The sequence below is a fragment of the Lampris incognitus genome, chromosome 13, assembly GCF_029633865.1.
Source record: "Lampris incognitus isolate fLamInc1 chromosome 13, fLamInc1.hap2, whole genome shotgun sequence".
In the NCBI taxonomy this organism is placed as follows: domain Eukaryota; kingdom Metazoa; phylum Chordata; class Actinopteri; order Lampriformes; family Lampridae; genus Lampris; species Lampris incognitus.
Window position 1 is genome coordinate 295,764 of NC_079223.1, and position 20,915 is coordinate 316,678.

At 42.4% G+C, this 20,915-nt stretch overlaps 1 protein-coding gene across 1 annotated transcript in view; it reads right to left on the reverse strand.

The window, feature by feature from the left end:
- Nucleotides 1–11,614: 11,614 nt before the first annotated feature.
- The window catches only part of LOC130122431 (echinoderm microtubule-associated protein-like 4), a 218,711-nt gene continuing 209,410 nt past the window's right edge, over nt 11,615–20,915 (reverse strand). Inside the window, exon 24 of the mRNA XM_056291344.1 lies at nt 11,615–13,955. Coding sequence (XP_056147319.1) covers nt 13,461–13,955 — 495 coding nt within the window. The 3' untranslated portion in view covers nt 11,615–13,460. The remainder of the gene's footprint in view (nt 13,956–20,915) is intronic.

Below are 20,915 nucleotides of genomic sequence, written 5' to 3' on the forward strand. Positions count from 1 at the left end.
CACGATTCATACTGATGTCCAGTGTTTATTACTCTCCCATTCGTCTCCTCAGACACCATGAAAACTAAAGTCAAGAACAACAACAGAACGACAATTACTATCACAGCTGCACATGGCTAGGTTCCATCATTGGGCAACGTAACATAACAATGATATAGAAAATCAATTACACACAAGATCAACAAACATAAAGATATGACAGGATACATAAAATAATATAGAATGTGAAATAGTTACCGTGTGCGCCTCTCAGACCAAGTGTAGAATGAATATTTGGAACTTTGCATGGCGTCTCAGCACAGCGGTAGAGGTTCTCTTTCCCATAATGCAGTAGTTGTAGGTGCAACCAGAGCTCTAGAAAGAGAGAGTTACATCAACTCCGTAGACGTCAATGGGCCAATTATTTAACAGCAATGGGGGCTCATGGGAGCCCCGGATAGTTGCAAACAGTGCGACCTGGAGCAATAGGATTTCTATGGTGAAGGTATGTTTCTCGCATTAATCAAAGGTTAATTTACAGGTAAGAAGCTACAGTTGACATTTTAATGATGACCATTTTACAAGCACGTTTGAATCAAATTAACGCTGTAATTTAATGCGTGATAGCTCATCAATTTCAAACAAAATATTAGTTTTAATGTTCCTACACATGCGCATAGAATATGTGTCACGTTGGAATATATCTATATCTACATATAAATGTAAAAATCTGAAAATATTGGTTAGCAGTTACCAGAAATCGCGGCTAAGCAGTTCATTTAAATGACCCGCCAAGCTTCGTTTGGAACTATTCGGCGGCTACATGAACCACGTGACCCTCTCGCATTCTGACCCCTCATTGACGCAACTCTCTCTTTCTAGGGCTCTGGGTGCAACTACATACAGCAATCATGTGATCGTGACAAATTTTCAAAGTAAGAGTCACTTGTTTCAACTATAAGATTTTTAACCTGTATTTATATTCTTAATCACATATTTATCACATGACATTATTTATGAAATCATAATGACACTATAACAAACCAAGTCTCTACTTTTGAGACAGCTACACTCCCACCAAATTACTGTGATTTAGGATGTAAGTATTGAGCAAATCTGGTAATTTCAAGAACAATCTTGATGTTATAAACAACTCTTCTCAAGATATTAACTGTACTTTACTCTCTTTTACAGGTAAGATCTCTTCACAGGTAAGATCTATTCACAAGTATTTAGTTGGTTTCTACAAGTACCACTAACTTGTGTATGGGATGCTCAAGAGTGGAAGGACTTATGAGCCTTTGACGTTCTTTCCCTCGATTTCTATCTCCTATTTGGATTGTGGCTTTCCGTACCAGTCCATCATCATCTCTGTGAACATTGAGCACTCTTTCAAGTTTCCATTCATTACGGTGGGTCTCATTTTCTTTGACAATGACAACATTTCCTATCTTCACATTCCGTCTTGGAGAGTGCCACCGCTGTCTGAGAGTGGCAAAGCCTCTAGATCATTCAGCCAGCTCTCCCATCATGGCTTCAGTTCAGCGGGGAGCGGTTCATCCCATCCTATGCCACTTTGGCACATTTCCTGTAGTAATTTCTTCCCCAGTAATAGGAAGGGGGCCAGGAATCCCAGTGGGTCAAATACAGAGGCTACAGTTGAAAGTATTCCACGCCACGTTGCTGGCCTCTCTTTTAGGGTGACTTTAAAGAAGAATGTGTCACTGCTCACACTCCATTTTACTCCCAACACGGTCTGAACTGGAAGTTCAACATGACTGAGGTCCACGTCCCGAACTCCACTGGCTAATTCACTCTCAGGGACTGACTCCAAGACCTCTCTGTTGTTGGATATGAACTTGTGAAGATGTAATCTTCCCTCTGTGAACACCTCTTGTGCTTCTCTCACCAGCTGAATGGCTGTGTCTACGTGCTCTACACTGACGAGGCCATCATCCACGTAGAAGCTCTCTTTGATGAAGTTGGCTGCTAAGGGATACTCTTTTTCATGCTGGCTTGCTAGGTACGTCATTCCATAATTGTCGCAGCCAGGAGATGAAGCTGCTCCAAAGAGATGGACCTTCATGCGGTATTCCTTTGGTTCTGAGTTCAAGTCTCCATCTTCCCACCACATGAAGCGTAAGTAGTCTCTGTCTTCTTGGTTCACGTGGAACCTGTGGAACATTTTTCCACTTCGCATGAGATTGTGATCGGATGTTTGCGGAATCGGCAGAGGACTCCTGTCAGTCCGTTTGTAAGGTCAGGTCCTGTCAGTAAGTGATCATTCAGAGCTGTGCCATCATACTTGGCGGAGCAGTCAAACACAACCCTTATTTTCTCTGGTTTTCTTGGGTGATAGACTCCTTGGTGTGGAATATACCATGTATTTCCTTCTTTGGGTTCATTCTCAGCTCTTTCTGCGTCACCATCCTTGAGGATGCCTTCCATGAATTGAACGTAGTCATCCTTGAACTTGGGATTCTTCTCAAGTTTTCTTTTCAGGTGTTTCAGTCGCACTAACGCCAGCTGCTTATTGTCTGGCAGTTGAGGGCGTGCCTTGAAGGGAAGGGGCATTTCCAGGTGACCATCAGCGTTTTGGTGTATTCTTCCATTCCGCCTCTATAGGAACTGTATGTCATCTTGTGATATGCTTTTTTCCCCGGGGTTTGTGTCTTTGAAATCCGATTCGAGGGCTCTGATGACAGAGGCTGGAGTCAGTGGGGGAAGTTCCTTGACAGATATGCGATGGCACAGATCTGTTACGTCTGTTGACCTTACGACCCGCGGTGAACCGCCGACGATGCTCCAGCCCAGATCTGTCTTGATGGCGTAGTCATCTCCAGTGACGACATGTCGTGGAGCTAATGCTCTGGAGTGGTCGTAGCCTATTAGGAGCCCAACCTCGCAATTCATTCTTTCTGGTATTTCTTGTGCTATGTTATTCAGATGTTTCCACTTTTTGGCAGTGTTTGGGGTAGGTATTGGGATCGTTCTAATGGAATGAAATCCCTGGTGTATGCAGGTGGCAAGTTGATAGTGATTTGTGATGTGAACCCTCTAACTCTAAGCCCACTTACTCTTTCACTCTGAACTACAGTCTTTTCCCATCATAGTGGAAAGTTTCAACTTGACTGGTTCTAAAACTGCCCCGATCTTCTCACATACATCCCTGTCTACAAACATGTTGCCTCTCTGAGTATCTAGTAGGGCATGTACTAAGGTCTCTGTTTTGGTGGTGCCCGAAGACATCCATACCGGCACTATCATGGATGTGCTTCCTTCATCGCCTCTGTTTACATAGCAAGACTGAGAAGATGTGGTTTTTTTCTGCTTCCGTAGACGATGTGTCTTCTTCTACTGCTTGCATGGCATGCACAGATGTTTTGTCTGCGGGAGAGCTGTCCTCATAAAGTGGAGTTGGATGTCGTTTCTTGCATATGCCACAAGCAGCCTTTCTCTTACAGTCTTTTGAGTTGTGTTCTTTTCTAAGACACCCGAAGAACAGGTTGTTGTCTCTTACCAACTTTTTCTTTTCTTCCACAGGTTGACCAAGGAGCGTCTGGCATTTGTGAACGGAGTGGCTCTCTTCACAGTACATGCATTTTACTGGGTTCGACGATCAGGATTGTTCCTTGTGTTCAGAAGACGCCTTTGTGTTGTCTGTCGTTGACTTCTCTGGTGATGCATTTGTTAGGAATGCATTGGCCTTTGGGCGCTTAATATCTCTGGATTGCCTTTCTTCAGGAGGCTTCAGCGCGTTGAGGGATGTCACAGGATTGCATGCGACTTCAGCTTCTTGTGCAAGAAAATCAGCAAACTCCTTGAAACTTGGGTAGTCCTCTGTCTGTTGCAGTTGCTTTGTGACCTGACGATTCCAGCGCAAGGTCACCCAGTCCGGCAGTTTTTGAAGCATCTTTTTATTCTCTTCGCAGTCATCTAACACTTTTAGCCCATTCACGTGTGGCATAGCATTGCTGCACGCTTTGAGAAAGTCACTGTCCTGGCTTAATTTAATGGACTCCCTCGAACCTATCTTGGGCCAGTTATTTAGTTTGTCTCTAAAGGCACGCTGGATCACAAAGGAGAGGCCACACCGAGTGTTCAGTGCTGCCCATGCTTGTTCATCATCATTTCTAAAGAAGCTTTCTTCCAATACAGATCGTGCCTCTCCACTGATGTATTTCTGTAGGTAAAACAACCTGTCAGCTGGATTTGTGCAGCGACGTTCAATCAGTGCTTTGAAACTTGTGCTCCACTCTAGGAAGCTCAGCGCATCTCCTGAGAAGACGGAGGGCTCGGGTGTGGGAAGTCTCGTAAGTATCATTGCATCATGTAGAGCTTGTACAAATGGTGTTTCATTGTTAGTAGTACTGTTTGTTTGTTTATTATCTTTGCTCTTAGGCCTACACATTTCCTCTTTCTTAACTTCCTTTTCAGGTACCAGGTGAATGACATCTACCTCACCGCTTATTGATTGATTTTCATCATATTTCTCACCTAAATCAGCTTCAGAGTATGCCTTAAGCTTGGCAGCTATTACTTTCAGATCTCTCTGGTTTTCTAGCCGTCTAAGCTCTAGGTGTTGTGCTGCAATCACATCTGTCATCTCTATTGCTGCCTTCTTTGCAGCAAGTGCGGCGGTGCACTCTACTCTTTGTACTGTGAGGCTATGTTGCTCTGCTGATAGGCCTATGTGGTGGCTAGAGACAGGCCTAGAGACTGTGCTCCCAAATATGGACTGGGCATACTCGACATCCAGCACATTATGCAGTCTTGCATTTTCTGTTTCAGCATCAAACTCGTCTAGTCTTGTTTCACTCATGCGTACCTTCAATAGATCCATCATCCTCATTTTTGATGCGCCGCAGGTATCCATCTTTCTTCTGATATCAGGGGAAGGTGCAGCCTGGACTCGTATTTGATCATATGCATCCTTCACTTGTGTCTCTAGCCCTTCACCGGCTTCCATCATATCGATCAACTCTGGGTCAGAGCACTCAGCTTTCAGTTAATTACGTGCAGTTCTAACTCCCTCTTTCCACTTTTCGTACTGCATGCTAAATCTTCTTTCCATTTTAGAAGCCTCTTGCTCCTTCAGTGTTGTTTGGTGCGTTACTATTTTAGTATATATCTCATTGATGAGTACCTCAGATTTATTTTTTTCAGCATAATCCACCTGTTTTTTTTAGCTTCTTCACATAATCTGATAAGTTCTAGTTAGAGAGACTCTAATTTTTTCCTTAATTCACCACCATGTGATGTTTCACTATGTTCCGACATTTTGTGCAATGTGCTGTATCAATCACAATGTTATTGTAAGGTGCAAATAAATGCTTACCACAATGGTGTGCTTGTGAGTGAAAACCAAGTAGGCTACTGCATAGGTGGCAACTTTTCAAAATGACTGGGGGCGCTCGTTTTGAAGAAAATGTCCTGCCTTTATCTTAATCATAACAAATCACAGTGACAGGGTTGCATTTCAGTTCTTGCACAAAATGTCCATATTTACAAAGAAAAATAATATTAAGAATTCTGATGTCTTCTTAACAAGCACGTAATTCGTGATAAGCTGCGACCAGCTATTTTGGACCGACAGACCGACCCGACAGAGTGGCTTATAGGCCTACTAGCTGCAGCTAAAAAAAAACAAAACACACACATAATTGACCCTGCACATTGTCCTTATAATCAGACACGAAATACAACCTTAGCATAGGCACAATAAAAGGGGAATGTGCCATACAATGAAAAAATATTACTCGTGGTTCTACCTCTCGTACTTTAGCTTGAACTCCATTCCGTTTGCCTGCTACATTGCTAGCTCCATCAAAGCATTCTCCTCTACATTGTTATGTCCAAGCCGCATCCTGTTAGCACATCTTTGACTATTTTAAAAAGCCCCCCAGCTGTCGTTTCGTGTGTTTCGTAAATCCGAGAAAGTCTTTGTGTATTTGTAAATCCTTGCTGACCCAGCGGATGCAAATAGAGACCTGTTCATGGGTGCTGCTTAAATCTGTGGTTTCATCCATCATAATAGAAAAACAATCACAGTCCTGTATGTTTTTGATCAGCTTCCTCATTACGTCTTGATAAATAATATTAACAATTTCGTTTGTGGAATCATGTGACAGCCATTTGAAGTTATTTCGCTCCAGCCATGCAATTACTTCAGGCACATCTTCACCTCTTAATCTGAGCAAATTTTGAAAGTTTCACCGTTCGTCAATGTGTCCGCGAATAGCTGGTCCCTGCTGTCGAACAAGGTGCTGAAGTGAGGTAAATGCTTTTGTCAAGACCACACGTGCAACTTGCATGTCGCTCTGTTTGCTTGAACTCATCATTGCAAGGACGTTTTGAGCGCTAGAATCTTTTCATGAAGACTCACGGTGACAATCTGATTGTTGGTGCTTTTTGAACCTTTCCAGTGCATGTTGCCATGCGTCAAACCCACTATCAATATACTATGCCATTTCGAGTTTTGTTGAAAAAAGTCCCTTCTGGTATGCTTGTTTGCAAATTTGGCAAAAAGTCTTTCCACTTTCTTTGTTGTACTCAAGCCAAGGATATGTATTCACCCATGTCTGCTGGAATGTTCTCCCTCTTTTGCGTGGTGGAGGTCCGTAATGTACATTAGCTTCTGCTCTGGCTTCTGTGGACACCAGGTGCGGCTGACTAGCATTTCGATCCTGCTTTTGGTGTTCATTATCATTGGTACTTAGGTCAGCAGGTGCTGATTTTGGTGTTCTGATGACAAATTTATCCATTTTCGTTGCTCCTTTCTAAAATTTAATATAATTTCATTGCCGGCGCAGCAAAAAGCTAAATTACCTGATGCTATTAACATTAGCTAACATAATTTAGCCGCCAAGTCATTCCTGTTTAGTCTAACCTACGTCAGGCGTCACGTAATTTACAGTCATGTGACAGCTGACCATCCGAGAGCTAGGACAAGAAGATACCAGACCAAGAGCATCCACTCGCGTGGGCATTCCAGGAAGCACGTATTTTAGCAACAATGCATACAGTATACAGTCTATATATTTTAATCTTAACTCGTTTTTTATATGTTGAACTCTGTAATATTGGGGGTGCTTGAGCTCCAAAGCACCCACAGAGCTGGCGCCTATGGGCTACTGATATTCAGGAGTAATGAATTGGGCTATTCAAATAAACCTTATGAACTTGAATGAATTAAATAAGCCTACACTCTTCACCCAAAGCTTTTCTACTATAGTTGGCTTTCTATTAAATCAACATTAATTTTCAAGCACACATTAGAACATTCACAACAATGCAGCAGTAGCATTCAAGAATAGCCAATAGGTTTTGATGTTGATTAATCAATGTCTCTTTTCCTATAGTACCTTTTCAGACGTTTATAACGTTGCAGGGTTATCACTCAAACCTGACGCTGGTTCTTGGATGATGCAATCCACAGGCTCCTCTTAGCGACAATGACAGTCCCACACTGATGGCTGCTCTTTGCAGTATGCCGAACCGTTTACTGTCCACCGCTTCCCCCTTGTGGTAAAACCGCGGCTCTACACATCTTCGCCTGCAGACTTTCCCTCAATGGAATTCTTCAGCTCACCTTGCTCCTGCTCCGTTGTCCTCCCGTGCGCCTTGGCGGTGGTTTAGCTGGCTAGCTACGTCATTGCTAGCTCTCGCCCTCGCTGGCTAGCTACGTCACTGCTAGCTCCCGTCCTCGCTGGCTAGCTACGTCACTGCTAGCTCCCGTCCTCGCTGGCTAGCTACGTCACTGCTAGCTCCCGTCCTCGCTGGCTAGCTACGTCACTGCTAGCTCCCGTCCTCGCTAGCGCTCGCCCTCGCTGGCTAGCAACGTCACTGCTAGCTCTCGCCCTCGCTGGCTAGCTACGTCACTGCTAGCTCTCGCCCTCGCTGGCTAGCTCTGCTTCTCTTGGCCGCGTTGGGGATTACTTTCACTTTTCTCTTCTTGGCAGCATCGGCGTCACGTTTTCACTGTAGCTACACAGGTCCAATGTACTTTAACAAAAGGCCACGATTCATACTGACGTCCAGTGTTTATTAGTCTCCCATTCGCCTCCTCAGACACCGTGAAAACTAAAGTCAAGAACAACAACAGAACCACAATTACTATCACGGCTGCACATGGCTAGGTTCCATCATTGTACAACGATATAGAAAATAAATTGCGCACAAGATCAACAAACATGAAGATAGGACAGGATACATAACATAATACAGCACGTGAAATAGTTACCGTGCGCGCCTGTCAGGCCACGTGTAGGGTGGACATTTGGAACCTTGCATGGCGTCTCGGCCCGCGGCAGTGGGGGTCGCTTTCCCATAATGCAGTAGGTGTAGGCGCAACCACGTACAGCAATCATGTGATCATAACACATTTTCAAAGTCAAAGTCACTTGTTTCAACCTGTATTTATATTCTTAATCACATATTTATCACATGACATTATTTATGAAATCATAATGAACCTATAACAAACCAAGTCTCTACTTTTGAGACAGCTACACCTGATCCACCCGACTTTAGCAAAGCATTTACCCAAGTTTAGCATATTCATCTCAAAACATGGCGTTTGCAAGACCCATTATGGTCGTGTAAGGCCGTCTGAGAGAATCAGTTGGAGCCTCTTAACACAGGAATAACTTGTGGCCATCGGAGGCTGCTTGTAATCAGATCTGACATGACAGATGGACCAGCGTTCAGAGATTGCTAATTGGCTTTGTAAAACCCATTTCTTTGTCAGGGTAAGGGTAAGGTCGACGTCTGCAGGTGAAATCGAGTCACAACTGCCATTGCTTAATTATCTAAAAGAAAATTGAAATTTTGTCTTTTTATTTAGGTTTGTAGAGTAGACTATTCATTGTAAACTGATCTTATAATTGATTATAAGGTTTAGATCAAGGAATTTGGTCTTTTTTTAAGTTGCAGTCTATTCATTGTGTTTTCATTTCTAGTATGAATGTAAATGTTAACTGTAATGTTGTGCTAATCATATCAGCTTTGAATGATATAAAGCATACATCATTGTGATGAATATATCTATACTAATACTTGTTCCATTTGTTAAACTTTTCAACCATCTCTCTTAATGCTCAGTTAATTCCTGAAGTTTGAGTGTCTTGAAAACTCATGTATTCATGACGCTAATTCATTTCCCTTGTATTTCTAAATTAATTCAGGGTCAATGCTGAAATTCGTTAATGTTGGAGGAACCCAGGAGGACCAAAACGGTGATGATCTGTCATCTACCAGCAGTTTTGAAGACTCCGCAACTGACCAACCACCATCAAGTTCTGAAGGTACGGCAGTATCACCACAAACAATAATCCAGAGGCCGTCAGCAAGTGAGGCAGGAGAGACCATTGTGTCCCCTCCAACTGACCCTTCTCATTGGCCAGCTCACATTGGAGACTCTGATCGCTTGGATATTGTGCACAGAGGGCAGTTTAAAGTTGGGTCCAATTTTAATTTCCCAAAGGGCCTAGATGGAAGGGCATTTCATACCAGCAGCCTATTATACAAAACACTTTCCAATGGCGAGAAGGTATTAAGAAGTTGGCTTGTATATTCAGAGCAAAACAATGCAGTGTTTTGCTTTGCTTGTAAGCTTTTTGGCGTAAAGGTTATCAAGCTTATTCAAGAGGGCCACAGTGACTGGTCTAATATTAACAGCAATTCGAGGACCCATGAAAATAGCCCAGACCATATACAATGCATGCTCAGGTGGAGGGAACTGGACACACGGCTAAAGAAGAACATGACAATAGACCATCAGGAGCTGACATTGCTAGAGGCAGAAAAGAAAAGGTGGCGAGATGTCCTCAGATGGTTAACCACAATCACTCTCTCTCTTGCCTCAAGAAACTTGTCTTTTAGGGGCTCTTCCCAGTGTCTCTATGAGTCAGACAATGGGAACTTCTTGAAGGAAGTTGAGCTTATCACCACCTATGACCCTGTGATGGAAAATCACCTGGCCAAAATAAAGGATGAAAAAACCCGGACACATTATCTTGGACAGCAGATGCAGAATGAACTGATACAGATCATTACCACAAAAATTGTACAGACCATTGTTTCCCATATCCAAGATGTAAAATATTACTCCATCATTCTTGACTGTATCCCAGATGTAAACCATGAAGAACAGCTGTCAGTCATTGTGCACATTGCTTGTTTGGAGCCAAAACCAGACATCAAGGAGTACTTCCTTGGGTATGTGGATGTGGTGGAAACAACTGGGTTGAACCTGTCCAATGTCATTCTTAACAAGCTGGAAGAACTCGGCATTCCTTTTGAAAATTGTGGAGGACAGGCCTATGACAATGGAGCCAATATGAAAGGAAAGAAACAAGGTGTCCAGGCCCGACTGCTAGAGCTAAATTAAAGAGCATTGTTTGTTCCTTGTGGAGCACATACAATGAATCTGGTAATAGCTGATGCTGCCAAGTCATCTAAAGATGCTATTGACTGTTGGCTATGTGCAGAAGCTCTTCACTTTCTTTTCAGGAGCCACACAGTGATGGGACATCTTGACCAAGCATGTTAGTCTGACGCTGAAATCTTGGAGTGATGTGCGATGGGAAAGCAGACTTCGGAGTCTTACGGCTGTCAGGAACCAAATCAAAGAAATCAGAGAAGCTCTCATAGAGGCAAGGCAAGCTGTAAGTGATCCAGTTGCTAAAGTAGAGGCTCAAGCCCTTGCAGAAGAAGTGGCCTCATTCAAATTTTTGATTTGCTGCTTCAGTCTAGTACAATGCAGATCGACATTGCTGTGAGGCTCATTGAGAGTGCCAAAACCTCCCTCTCCAAATACAGACACTCTGGGTTTGCTGAGGCTCTGTCAACTGCCAAGGACCTTTGTGTGTCTGTAGAGCTTCCTGCAACTGCTGAAAATGCCTGTTCTGTAGTGCAATATATAGGCCTACTGTCTTTTGCAGTGTTTTTTGAAGCTTTGTAACTTCTGTTTTGTGTGATTAATTGTATAGTTCTGTTTTCTTATTTGCATTTAATTTATCAACAGTAGCAACATTGATAATTAAAATATATTTGGTTTATGTTAATGAAGAAGGTTGCACTTGTGTGCGAGTGTGTATGTGTGTGTTGTTGTTGTTGTTGTTTTAACTGTGCTATAGTGCAATATATACTGACTTTACAAAGTTTGTGAAGAGCTTCCTGCAACTGCTGGAAATGCCTGTTCTGTATTGCAATATATGTCTTTTGCAGTGTTTGTGAAGTTGTGTAACTTTGTGTGAATACTTGAACAGTTCTGTTTTTCTTATTTATATTTATTTAGTTTTAACCACAGTTGCAACATTGATAATTACATAATTTCTTTGTTTGTTTTTATTGAATAAGATTGCACTTTCAAATATTTCTGTGCCATATTTTTTACCAATACAAATATTTATACAAATATGTGGTGTTTTTTTCCCCCCTCTGGGGGGTTTGTGGGGGTGTGGCTGGTAGTTTGTGCACCACCACACAGCGGGGGGGGGGGGGGGCACCACAAAGCAATTATGCCTACGGCACCCAAATGGCTGGCAGCGGCCCTGACCGCGCTGGCCACTGCGCCACCGTGCTGCCCCCACTGCAACCATGTACAACCGAATGAAAGACCAGCGAGGCTTTTAAAAACGTTTATTTGCTTTTAAAATCTTCAGTACTTTCTGTCGTTCTGACAGGAATGCTTGAGAGACATGATTGGCTCAAAACATTGTCACATGAACATGTGTCATTTCATCATCATGAGTATCAACGCAGTTACTGAATGTCTAAAGAAAAAAAAACACTAATTGTAAAATGACTTTGATTCCTTATGAACCCCCCCCCCCCCACACGCCACAGGCTGAGCAGAGTGACAGCACAGTACTGTGGTCCTTCTCAACCCAAACGTCCACAGTTCATCTTCTGTACCAGCCCTCCAGGGAGAGCAGACAGAGTTGAACACGTGAAGGAGACATATCGATGGATGGACCGCAAGCCCCCCCCAAACACACACACACACACACACACACACACACACACACACACACACACACACACACACACACACACACACACACACACACACACACACACACACAGGTTCATACAAACTCTCCTGGACTTACAAGGCAAATCTTTTCAACCACGTTCAGAAGCTCCAAGACAACAGACACCAGACAGCCCTGCCACCATACCACCAGCTAACATGAAGAGAAACAACGCAGATGGTCCACACGTCAACATGGAGCACAACTGTAATTGGTTGAACTAAGGAGCTACGCCTCCTAGTGGTAGATTTGAACTATTACGGTGAAAGACCAGAAATATACATACAGGCATACCATTATATACACATATTGGAACAACACCTGAATGTAGAAGAAAAACACACCGGGAAGATTGTGGAGTTAAAAAGGAGGCCTGAGGAGTCATTTTTAAAGAATTGACTAGGTTTGGTACCCGTCCACCTTTGACCACCATGCACACACACAGACGGTAAAGACCACTCAACAGTTTCCACTGAAAGTACACAATTCAACCACAAAGAACTCTATTTACTACAGTACAGATCTATCATGAGTAAAATTGACATAAATCATACATCAAAGCAAATAAAGTCACTTTCAGAAAAAAGAAACTGCTTTAAAAAACAATGACAGGCGCAAAGAAACATTAAAAAACAGCTTCCTGCTGAGAGGAAATCCCACAACCAGTCCCTCCTTCCTTTGAAGACAGCACCTTATCTGCATTATCTATATCATATAATATTTAAATGAAATATCTATCTATCTATCTATCTAGATAGATAGATAGATAGATAGATAGATAGATAGATATAGCACATCATATCACGAGTTGGAATGTGTACATGTATGTATACACACGCCAAGTCAAGATGTCATAACTTGCTGTCTTCAACCTCCAGCAGGAAGTTCTCTGCTGTGTTTGTCTGAATGGGTTGGGGTGGACACCTCCTCAGGAATGACTCCAGCACGTGGACACACTTAAGACTTGACCTCCCACCTCTGCAGGCTTTTCTGTTAAGGAGCTTCAGGTTTTACCAACACTATGGTGATAGTGAAACCAAGACAAGTTGGCCAACACACTCACACTGGTTCGTGTGTGTGTGTGTGTGTGTGTGCGTGTGTGTGTGTGTGTGTGCGTGTGTGTGCGTGTGTGTGTAGCACTAACAAATAAAACCTCACCACTGAACCCTGATTCCAGTTAGGCCAAATCATTTTTTTGTACCCAGCTGCTTTCACTTCACTGCGCATGTGCCTGTGTGGGCACGCACACAAACACATGTGCACACATACACACACACGCGCGCACACACACACAAACACACACACACACCATGCAAAGGCCCATATTACTGCCATGAGAAACAGGCAGCTGTGAACAGTCTGTTGTTAAGGAGTTGTGCAGTGACAAGTCGACATTTCCAGAGAGCAGAAGTGAGCAGATGCGAACCATAGAACCATCTGCCTCTAGGAGCTGCTGAATGGAGGCATGCCTTCGTCGCTGGGCGTAGCTGTGTCGTCACTCGGGTCCAGGCTGTCTTTGGGACTCTCTGTACTATTGGAAGGAGGCAGGGTTGACTCTGAGGGGGGCGGGGTTTCCGGGGCACTCTCTTGCGTGCCATTGGAAGTTGGGGGTGGGGCCGGCTGTTCAGTGGGTGCAGGGGGAGGAGTGTTAGTGCCACAGCATGCAGGAGGAGTGGCGCAAAGAGTGAGTGTGGAAGGAGCTGGCTCAGTGGGCGACGAGGCGATGGAGTCCATCCTCTGTGGGGTGGAGTTATGAATAAGCCCCTCCCCTACAGACAGAGAGGAGTCACTGGGGACCAATGAGGGACTTTTGTCCACCAGACGCCACTGCATAATGCTGGTGTCTTTTCCCCCGGTGGAGATGAGATGGCTATCACTGTACAGGAAGCTGACGTTGGTCACATGGCTGCTGTGAGCGCTGTACTTATGGCTGGGTGCCTGAAGAGAAAGAGACAAACACACACACAATCAGAGAGAGACAAACTATCCCTATTAGGTCTGCCCTCACTGCTGACACTTTTAAATCCCTCTTTAAAGCCCATCTGGGTTCCTTCACATTGACCTACTCTTTGCTGTACTTTGTTCCATTTTCCTACTGTCTTATTTCTTGATGTTGTACAGCACTTTATCTAGTTTGTCAGTGAAAGTTGACTTGCTTTATCTCACCACAGGGCAACCTTGGAAGGTTCAGTAGAAACACATTCAATAAAATGTAAAATAAGAACAAAATCTAGTTAAGCAGCCCTAGAAGGAAACAAATAAAGCATATTTACAAAACTTCTATTAAAGATCCATTCCATACCAGTTGCTACTGATACAATATAGCAGACTAGTGATACATTAAAGCAGACTAGTGCTACAATATAGCAGACTAGTGATACATTAAAACAGACTAGTGATACAATATAGCAGACTAGTGATACAATACAGCAGACTAGTGATACATTAAAACAGACTAGTGATACAACATAGCAGACTAGTGATACATTAAAGCAGACTAGTGCATATAACAGACTAGTGATACAATATAGCAGACTAGTGACACAATATTGCAGACTAGTGATACAACATTGCAGACTAGTGATAAAATATAGCAGACTAGTGATACATTAAAGCAGACTAGTCCTACAATATAGCAGACTAGTGATACATTAAAGCAGACTAGTGCTACAATATAGCAGACTAGTGATACAATTTAGCAGACTAGTGATACAATACAGCAGACTAGTGATACATTGAAACAGACTAGTGCTACAATATAGCAGACTAGTGATACATTGAAACAGACTAGTGCTACAATATAGCAGACTAGTGCTACAATATAACAGACTAGTGATACAATATAGCCGACTAGTGATACAATATTGCAGACTAGTGATACAACATTGCAGACTAGTGATACAATATAGCAGACTAGTGATACACAATTTGAGAGCATGGGACAAGAACTATGACTGATGGGGCAAAGCAGATCAAATCAAATATATTCATTAAAATTTGGAATTTAACACATCTGGATTTTAACTTAATTCGGAGATTTTTTATGATTTATAGTTTATTCAACTTTTTCAATACAAAAGTGTAATAGACCTATACTCAAATAACAGCACACAATAAAAAGACACAGAAGAAAAACTAAACAAGAAACATTAAAAAAAAAAAAAAAACACACACACACACCACACCACAATATACACAGAACAACAGAAACATACATTCTTGCATTTGCGCAAGTCGGAAATCTATATGTAGCTCTCGGTTCATCCATAGTCTACTCCTCTAACAGACTGCTGTGCCATGTTATCCATACAAGTCTTTCTCAGTTATTAATATAGGCTAGAAATGTCCCCTATTTCAATGCATAATCCTCTGATCTATTATGTATCCTATAAGACAGATGCTGATACGCCACAACTCTTCCAAGTTCCGTAATCCATTCCTGCATGGAAGATCCCTCTGTTATCTTCCACCCTCTCATTATGATCTGCCTCCCCACCATGATGCTAGTCTGGATCCACTCTGCAACATGCCCCACACAGTGGGTGAGCAGCAGAGGGTCCCCCAACACATACTGAATAGGGCTAAAGGTAAAATCAACATTCGCAATGTCACAGATTTTCTCGTGAACTTGGAGCCAAAAATCTTGGAAAACAGGGCATGCCCATAACGCATGTAAAAGAGTACCCACTGACCTTTGGTACCTCCAACAGTCTGCTGTGTCTTTCAGCCCTAATCTATGCAACCTTGCTGGAGTCCAATAGAACCGATTGAGTATTATGAATTGAATAAGTCTGATCCTAATATCGCTAGACATTTTCTTGGAGTTCTGACATATGCGTTCCCATTCCTTCTCACTGAATGAGAGGTTTAGATCATGTTCCCAGACCTGCCTTAACGCTGATGTCCCTTTATGGACTCGGCTAAAAATCATAGATTCATAATATGACGCTTCATGACACAGACAAAATATTTTGATTGTGTTGCTAAGCAAATCCGAGCTAGGTGGCATCAATCTAGTTATGCCAAAGGTTTCCACTAGTAAATGTCTTAGTTGTAAGTAGGGCTGGGTATCGTTTGAAATTTTTCGATACCAATACCAAAATCAATGCCTCCATTTTGATACGATACCTAAACAATACTTTTTTCCCGATACTATATATTATGAAAACCTTATAGGATTATCAACAAACTACTTTTCTATACAGCGAGCACCATAATTCATTGACACATTGTGTTACTTTGGTTCTGTACTCTAGCACTTTGAGATTGAAAGTGAGGTCAAAAATGACAATGAGGTCAACGTGCAGACTGACATCTTTAATGTATGTGAGCCTGTTTATATACATCATCATAACCATCCTTACCTGTTTCATCATTGCTAGCAGTGGCACCAGAAGAAGACCCAGCAGCAGACGTCCCAGAGCTAACGTTAACGTTGGCAGCAGCACGGACATTAACATTATCAAACACAGAGCAGTTGCCCACTTGTAAATTTATCTCATGCGTGATCAGATGTTTCATCATATTCAACGTATTCCCAGACTTGCATTTGATGATCACTTTGCAGCGGTTGCATTTTACTGTGTCAGGTTTGCTGTCCATTTTTACAAAGTGTAGCCTCGCTTTGGAACGCATAGTAGCTCACTGAATCTTGCCCCCCGTTTTCAACTCAAAGCAGTCACAAGACACACGCGCATACCAAAAATACTTTCATGCTGATTTGTTAGTCAGTCGCCTGTGTACAACAACGCTGGTAGTGATTGGCTGGCTGCGATAGTGTTCCCGTCGTCTACCGTAAAGTATCGAAATTTGGCACTGTTTTTTTCCAAGTTCAGCTGGGATGAGCAATCTTCTTCTTGTGTATGGAGGATGAGCAAAGCTTGACTCGGTTTTCTCTTTAGCCTTTAACGATAGGCATATTTATTTAGGCAAATACAGCAGGTCTCTTGGCTCTCTACTACCGAGTACTGACTCTTACAACAAGCTTACAACACACTGTCGCACACAGAGAAGGTGGCTACGTCACATCTGAATGTACCGTAAAGCCTTAGACAGAACAATAATACGGCTGGTACCGTAATACAATGAGTAAGGGCGCCATCAAATAACAACGCTTAACACCCAGACTTGCATTTGATGATCACTTTGCAGCGGTTGCATTTTACTGTGTCAGGTTTTCTGTCTATTTTTACAAAGTGTAGTCACGCTTTGGAACGCGTAGTAGCTCACTGAATCTTGCCCGCCAGTTTTCAACTCCAACGCAGTCACGAGACACACACGCATACCAAATAGCTTCATGCTGATAGCATTCATGTCATCTACTGTAAAGTATTGAAATTGGCAGTTTGATACTCGGTAGGACCGAGATATTTCGGTCGGTACCATATGGGCACCGTTTTCGATACCCAACCTTAGCTGTAAGTATCGCCAAAACTGTGTCCTGGGTAAACTAAAATCTTGGGCTAAGGTCTCAAAGGATTTTAGAAAGTCTCCCTCATACAGGTCACCAAGGGTGCAGATCCCTTTGTTATCCCATTCCTTCCAAAAAATGGAGCGTAACCTATGCAGAGTTTGGGGTTCATCCAAATGCCCAATTCTGAGTTTAAGTATGGATTAATGTTAAAAATCTGGGAAGTGTTCTTCCAAACCACCTGAATGTGAGATATAATAGGGTGGGACCAGAATTCAGGTAACAGCTTGGCTGATATGCCAGCGAGAGGGGAAAGAGGGAAGAATCCCATTTTCTGCAGTTCAAACCGGGGGGGGGGGGGGGCTTTCTGGACGTAGCAACCACTGAGCCAAATGTCTCAAGCTAAAGGCATAGCGATACAGAACAAGTTTAGGAAGCCCAAGTCCACCCTTGTCAACTGGTACTTGTAGCTTTTCAAGTCACATTTTGGCTCTTTTCCCATTCCATAGAAAGTTATTGCAAATCTTATCAAATTGTTTGACGTATTTTCTAGGTATGCATAATGGGAGTGACTGCAGGAGGTAATTCATTCACAGATCATTTTTAACACATTTACTTTGCCCCACAGAGACAGAGACAGAGAAGACCACCTCTCCATATCAGCAGAAATCTTTCTGAAGGGAGGGTCAACATTTACCCTTATTACATCATTTATTTGTTGAGGAAAGAGGATTGCTAAATACCTCGTGCCTTCTGATGGCCACTGAAATGTCCCGTCTTGGAAAAGGGTCCAGGGGCAGTACACTGTCATGGGGAAAGCCTCCGATTTCAACCAATTAACTTTATACCCCATGAGTTTACAGAAGGCGTCAATGGACTCAGGGAGAGATGGCATTGATTTTACCGGGTCTGACATATATAAAAGTATGTCGTCCACATAAAGCATAATTTTATCTACTGACTCCCCAATCATTACCCCCGTAAAATTAGAATTTTTGCGACTAGCAACAGTGAGTGGTTCCAGAGCCAAACAGAATAATGCTGGCGAAAGGCTTGATCCCTGATGAGTCCCACTACCTGGTGAAAAATAGGGAGAAATTAAACCATTTGTCTGAACTGCCACTTCTGGTTGATTATAGAGTATTTCTATCCATCTGAAAAACATCTGACCAAAGCCAAAGGATTTGAGTGTGAGAAACAGGTTTCTCCGCTCCACCTGATCAAATGCCTTTTCAGCATCGAGTGAAATGGCAGCGATTGGAGAGTCCCTATTGCAGACTGACCATATTACATTTAGCAAGCATCTAATATTATCAGAAGAGTTCCTCTGGCGAACAAACCCTACTTGGTCTGGGTACCAATGAAGTGATCACTCAGTTGAGTCTATTCGCCAGAATCTTAAGACAGAATCTGACAGTCCGTTGATATCAATGAGATAGGACGGAAGCTCCTGCAATCACTTGGATCTTTGCCTGGTTTAAGTATCAGAGTGATAATTGCCTGTCATAGTGACTGTGGCAGTTTGCCCACATCAAAGATTCATCAAACATTTGTTGCATAAGTGGCATCAATTCCTCTACATAGCATTTATAAAACTCCTCATTGAAGCCATCCTGGCCTGGGGATTTACCTGATGGCAATGCTCTTATAACTTCAATTATCTCTTCCCTAGAATCTGGGAGTCAAGCAATTAATGTTGTTGATCCTATAGCCTAGGTAGGTTCAGGCCATCAAAAAATGAGTTTATTTCCAAAACTGTTGAGGTATTTTCTGACGTATAAAGATTTATGTAGAACTCCCTGAATATGTTATTTACTAGAAGAACCCCGCTACAATGTAGCGGTTTGGTTATCCACCCGTCTAAATCTCCCTCCTCTTCATCCTGCCAGCTAACTGCCTTCCCCCTGCCCCTAAACCCCCCCCCACTCCAACTCCCTCCCCCCAAATGCTCAGAATCATCTGAAATGCCGAGAAAAGTGGTTTTTAGCCATTTTTAGAAAAATGCATATTTTGCATATTTATGCATAATTATGCATAATGTTAATTTTCTGGGATTCTTCCCTTACTCTCTGAGACAATACCTACCACCTCCAAAAAGAATTAGGATCATAAGTGCTTTAGTTTTCGGTTCCGCTATCTACACTAACTAACTAACACACACACACACACACACATTACGAAAATATGGGAGTTGAAGAAGAACCCCGCTACAATGTAGCAGTTTGGTTATCCACCCGTCTAAATCTCCCTCCTCTTCATCCTGCCAGCTAACCGCCTTCCCTCTGCCCCTAACCCCCCCCCACTCCAACTCCCTCCCCCCAAATGCTCGGAATCATCTGAAATGCCGAGAAAAGTGGTTTTTACCCATTTGTAGAAAATGCATATTTTGAATATTTATGCATAATTATGCATAATTTTAATTTTCTGGGATTTTTCTGGTCCTCTCTGGAACAATACCTACCACCTCAAAAAAAAATAGGATCGTAAGTGCATTTTTGCAAAAATGCATTTATTTTGCATAATGTCAAAACATTTCTAAGTCCCAGAATTTTTTTTTATATAGGTGAAAAAAATCAAGGATGCTCAGAATCATCTGAAATGCCGAGAAAAGTGGTTTTTAGCCTTTTTTTTAATAGAAAAATGCATATTTTGCATATTTATGCATAATTATGCATAATTTTAATTTTCTGGGATGTTTCCCTTACTCTCTTAGACAATACCTACCACCTCCAAAAAGAATTAGGATCATAAGTGCTTTAGTTTTCGGTCCCGCTATCTACACTAACTAACACACACACACACACTAACACCACACACACACACACACACACACATTACGAAAATATATGAGTCGATGTCGCTCGGTTTAGTCATAAGCCCCCCCCCCCACCCCTTGTCTCGCATAGCCGCAATTGTTGAGGAGGATTCTTTCTGTTTAAAATATCTTGCTAAAAACTTCTCTGCTTTGTCCCCGGACTCACAGCAATTTTGCCTAGCCATAAATAAGAATTCTACCCTCTGTGAGAGCAATACACTGTATTCATACTTTGTGTCAAATTTCTCAAATTAGTAGATGTCATATCCTGTTTGAATTTTGTTTCAGTTGTCTGGACCTATTTTTCTAAGTCAGCGACCTTGGCTATACTAAGTTTCTTCTTATACGAAACATGCTGAATGATAATAATCATAAAAAACTGCCTTCATGGCTTCTCATGCAACCCCAGGAGAGGGCGCTGATGGATCTCTATATAATCCTTCATTTGAGTTCTGGGCGCTTCTTTGAAGACCAGCTCTTGTAGCAGAGAGGAATTAAATCCCCATCTATGTGATCTGTTTTTTTCATAGAAAGGTAGTAAATCAAGAGATACATTAGCATGATCAGAGATCAAGATGTTGCCCATTGAGCAGGATAGAGTAGAAAAGAGTCGTGTCTTAGATACCAGAAACATGTCTATTCCTGAATACATGTTTTGCCGATTAGAGTAAAA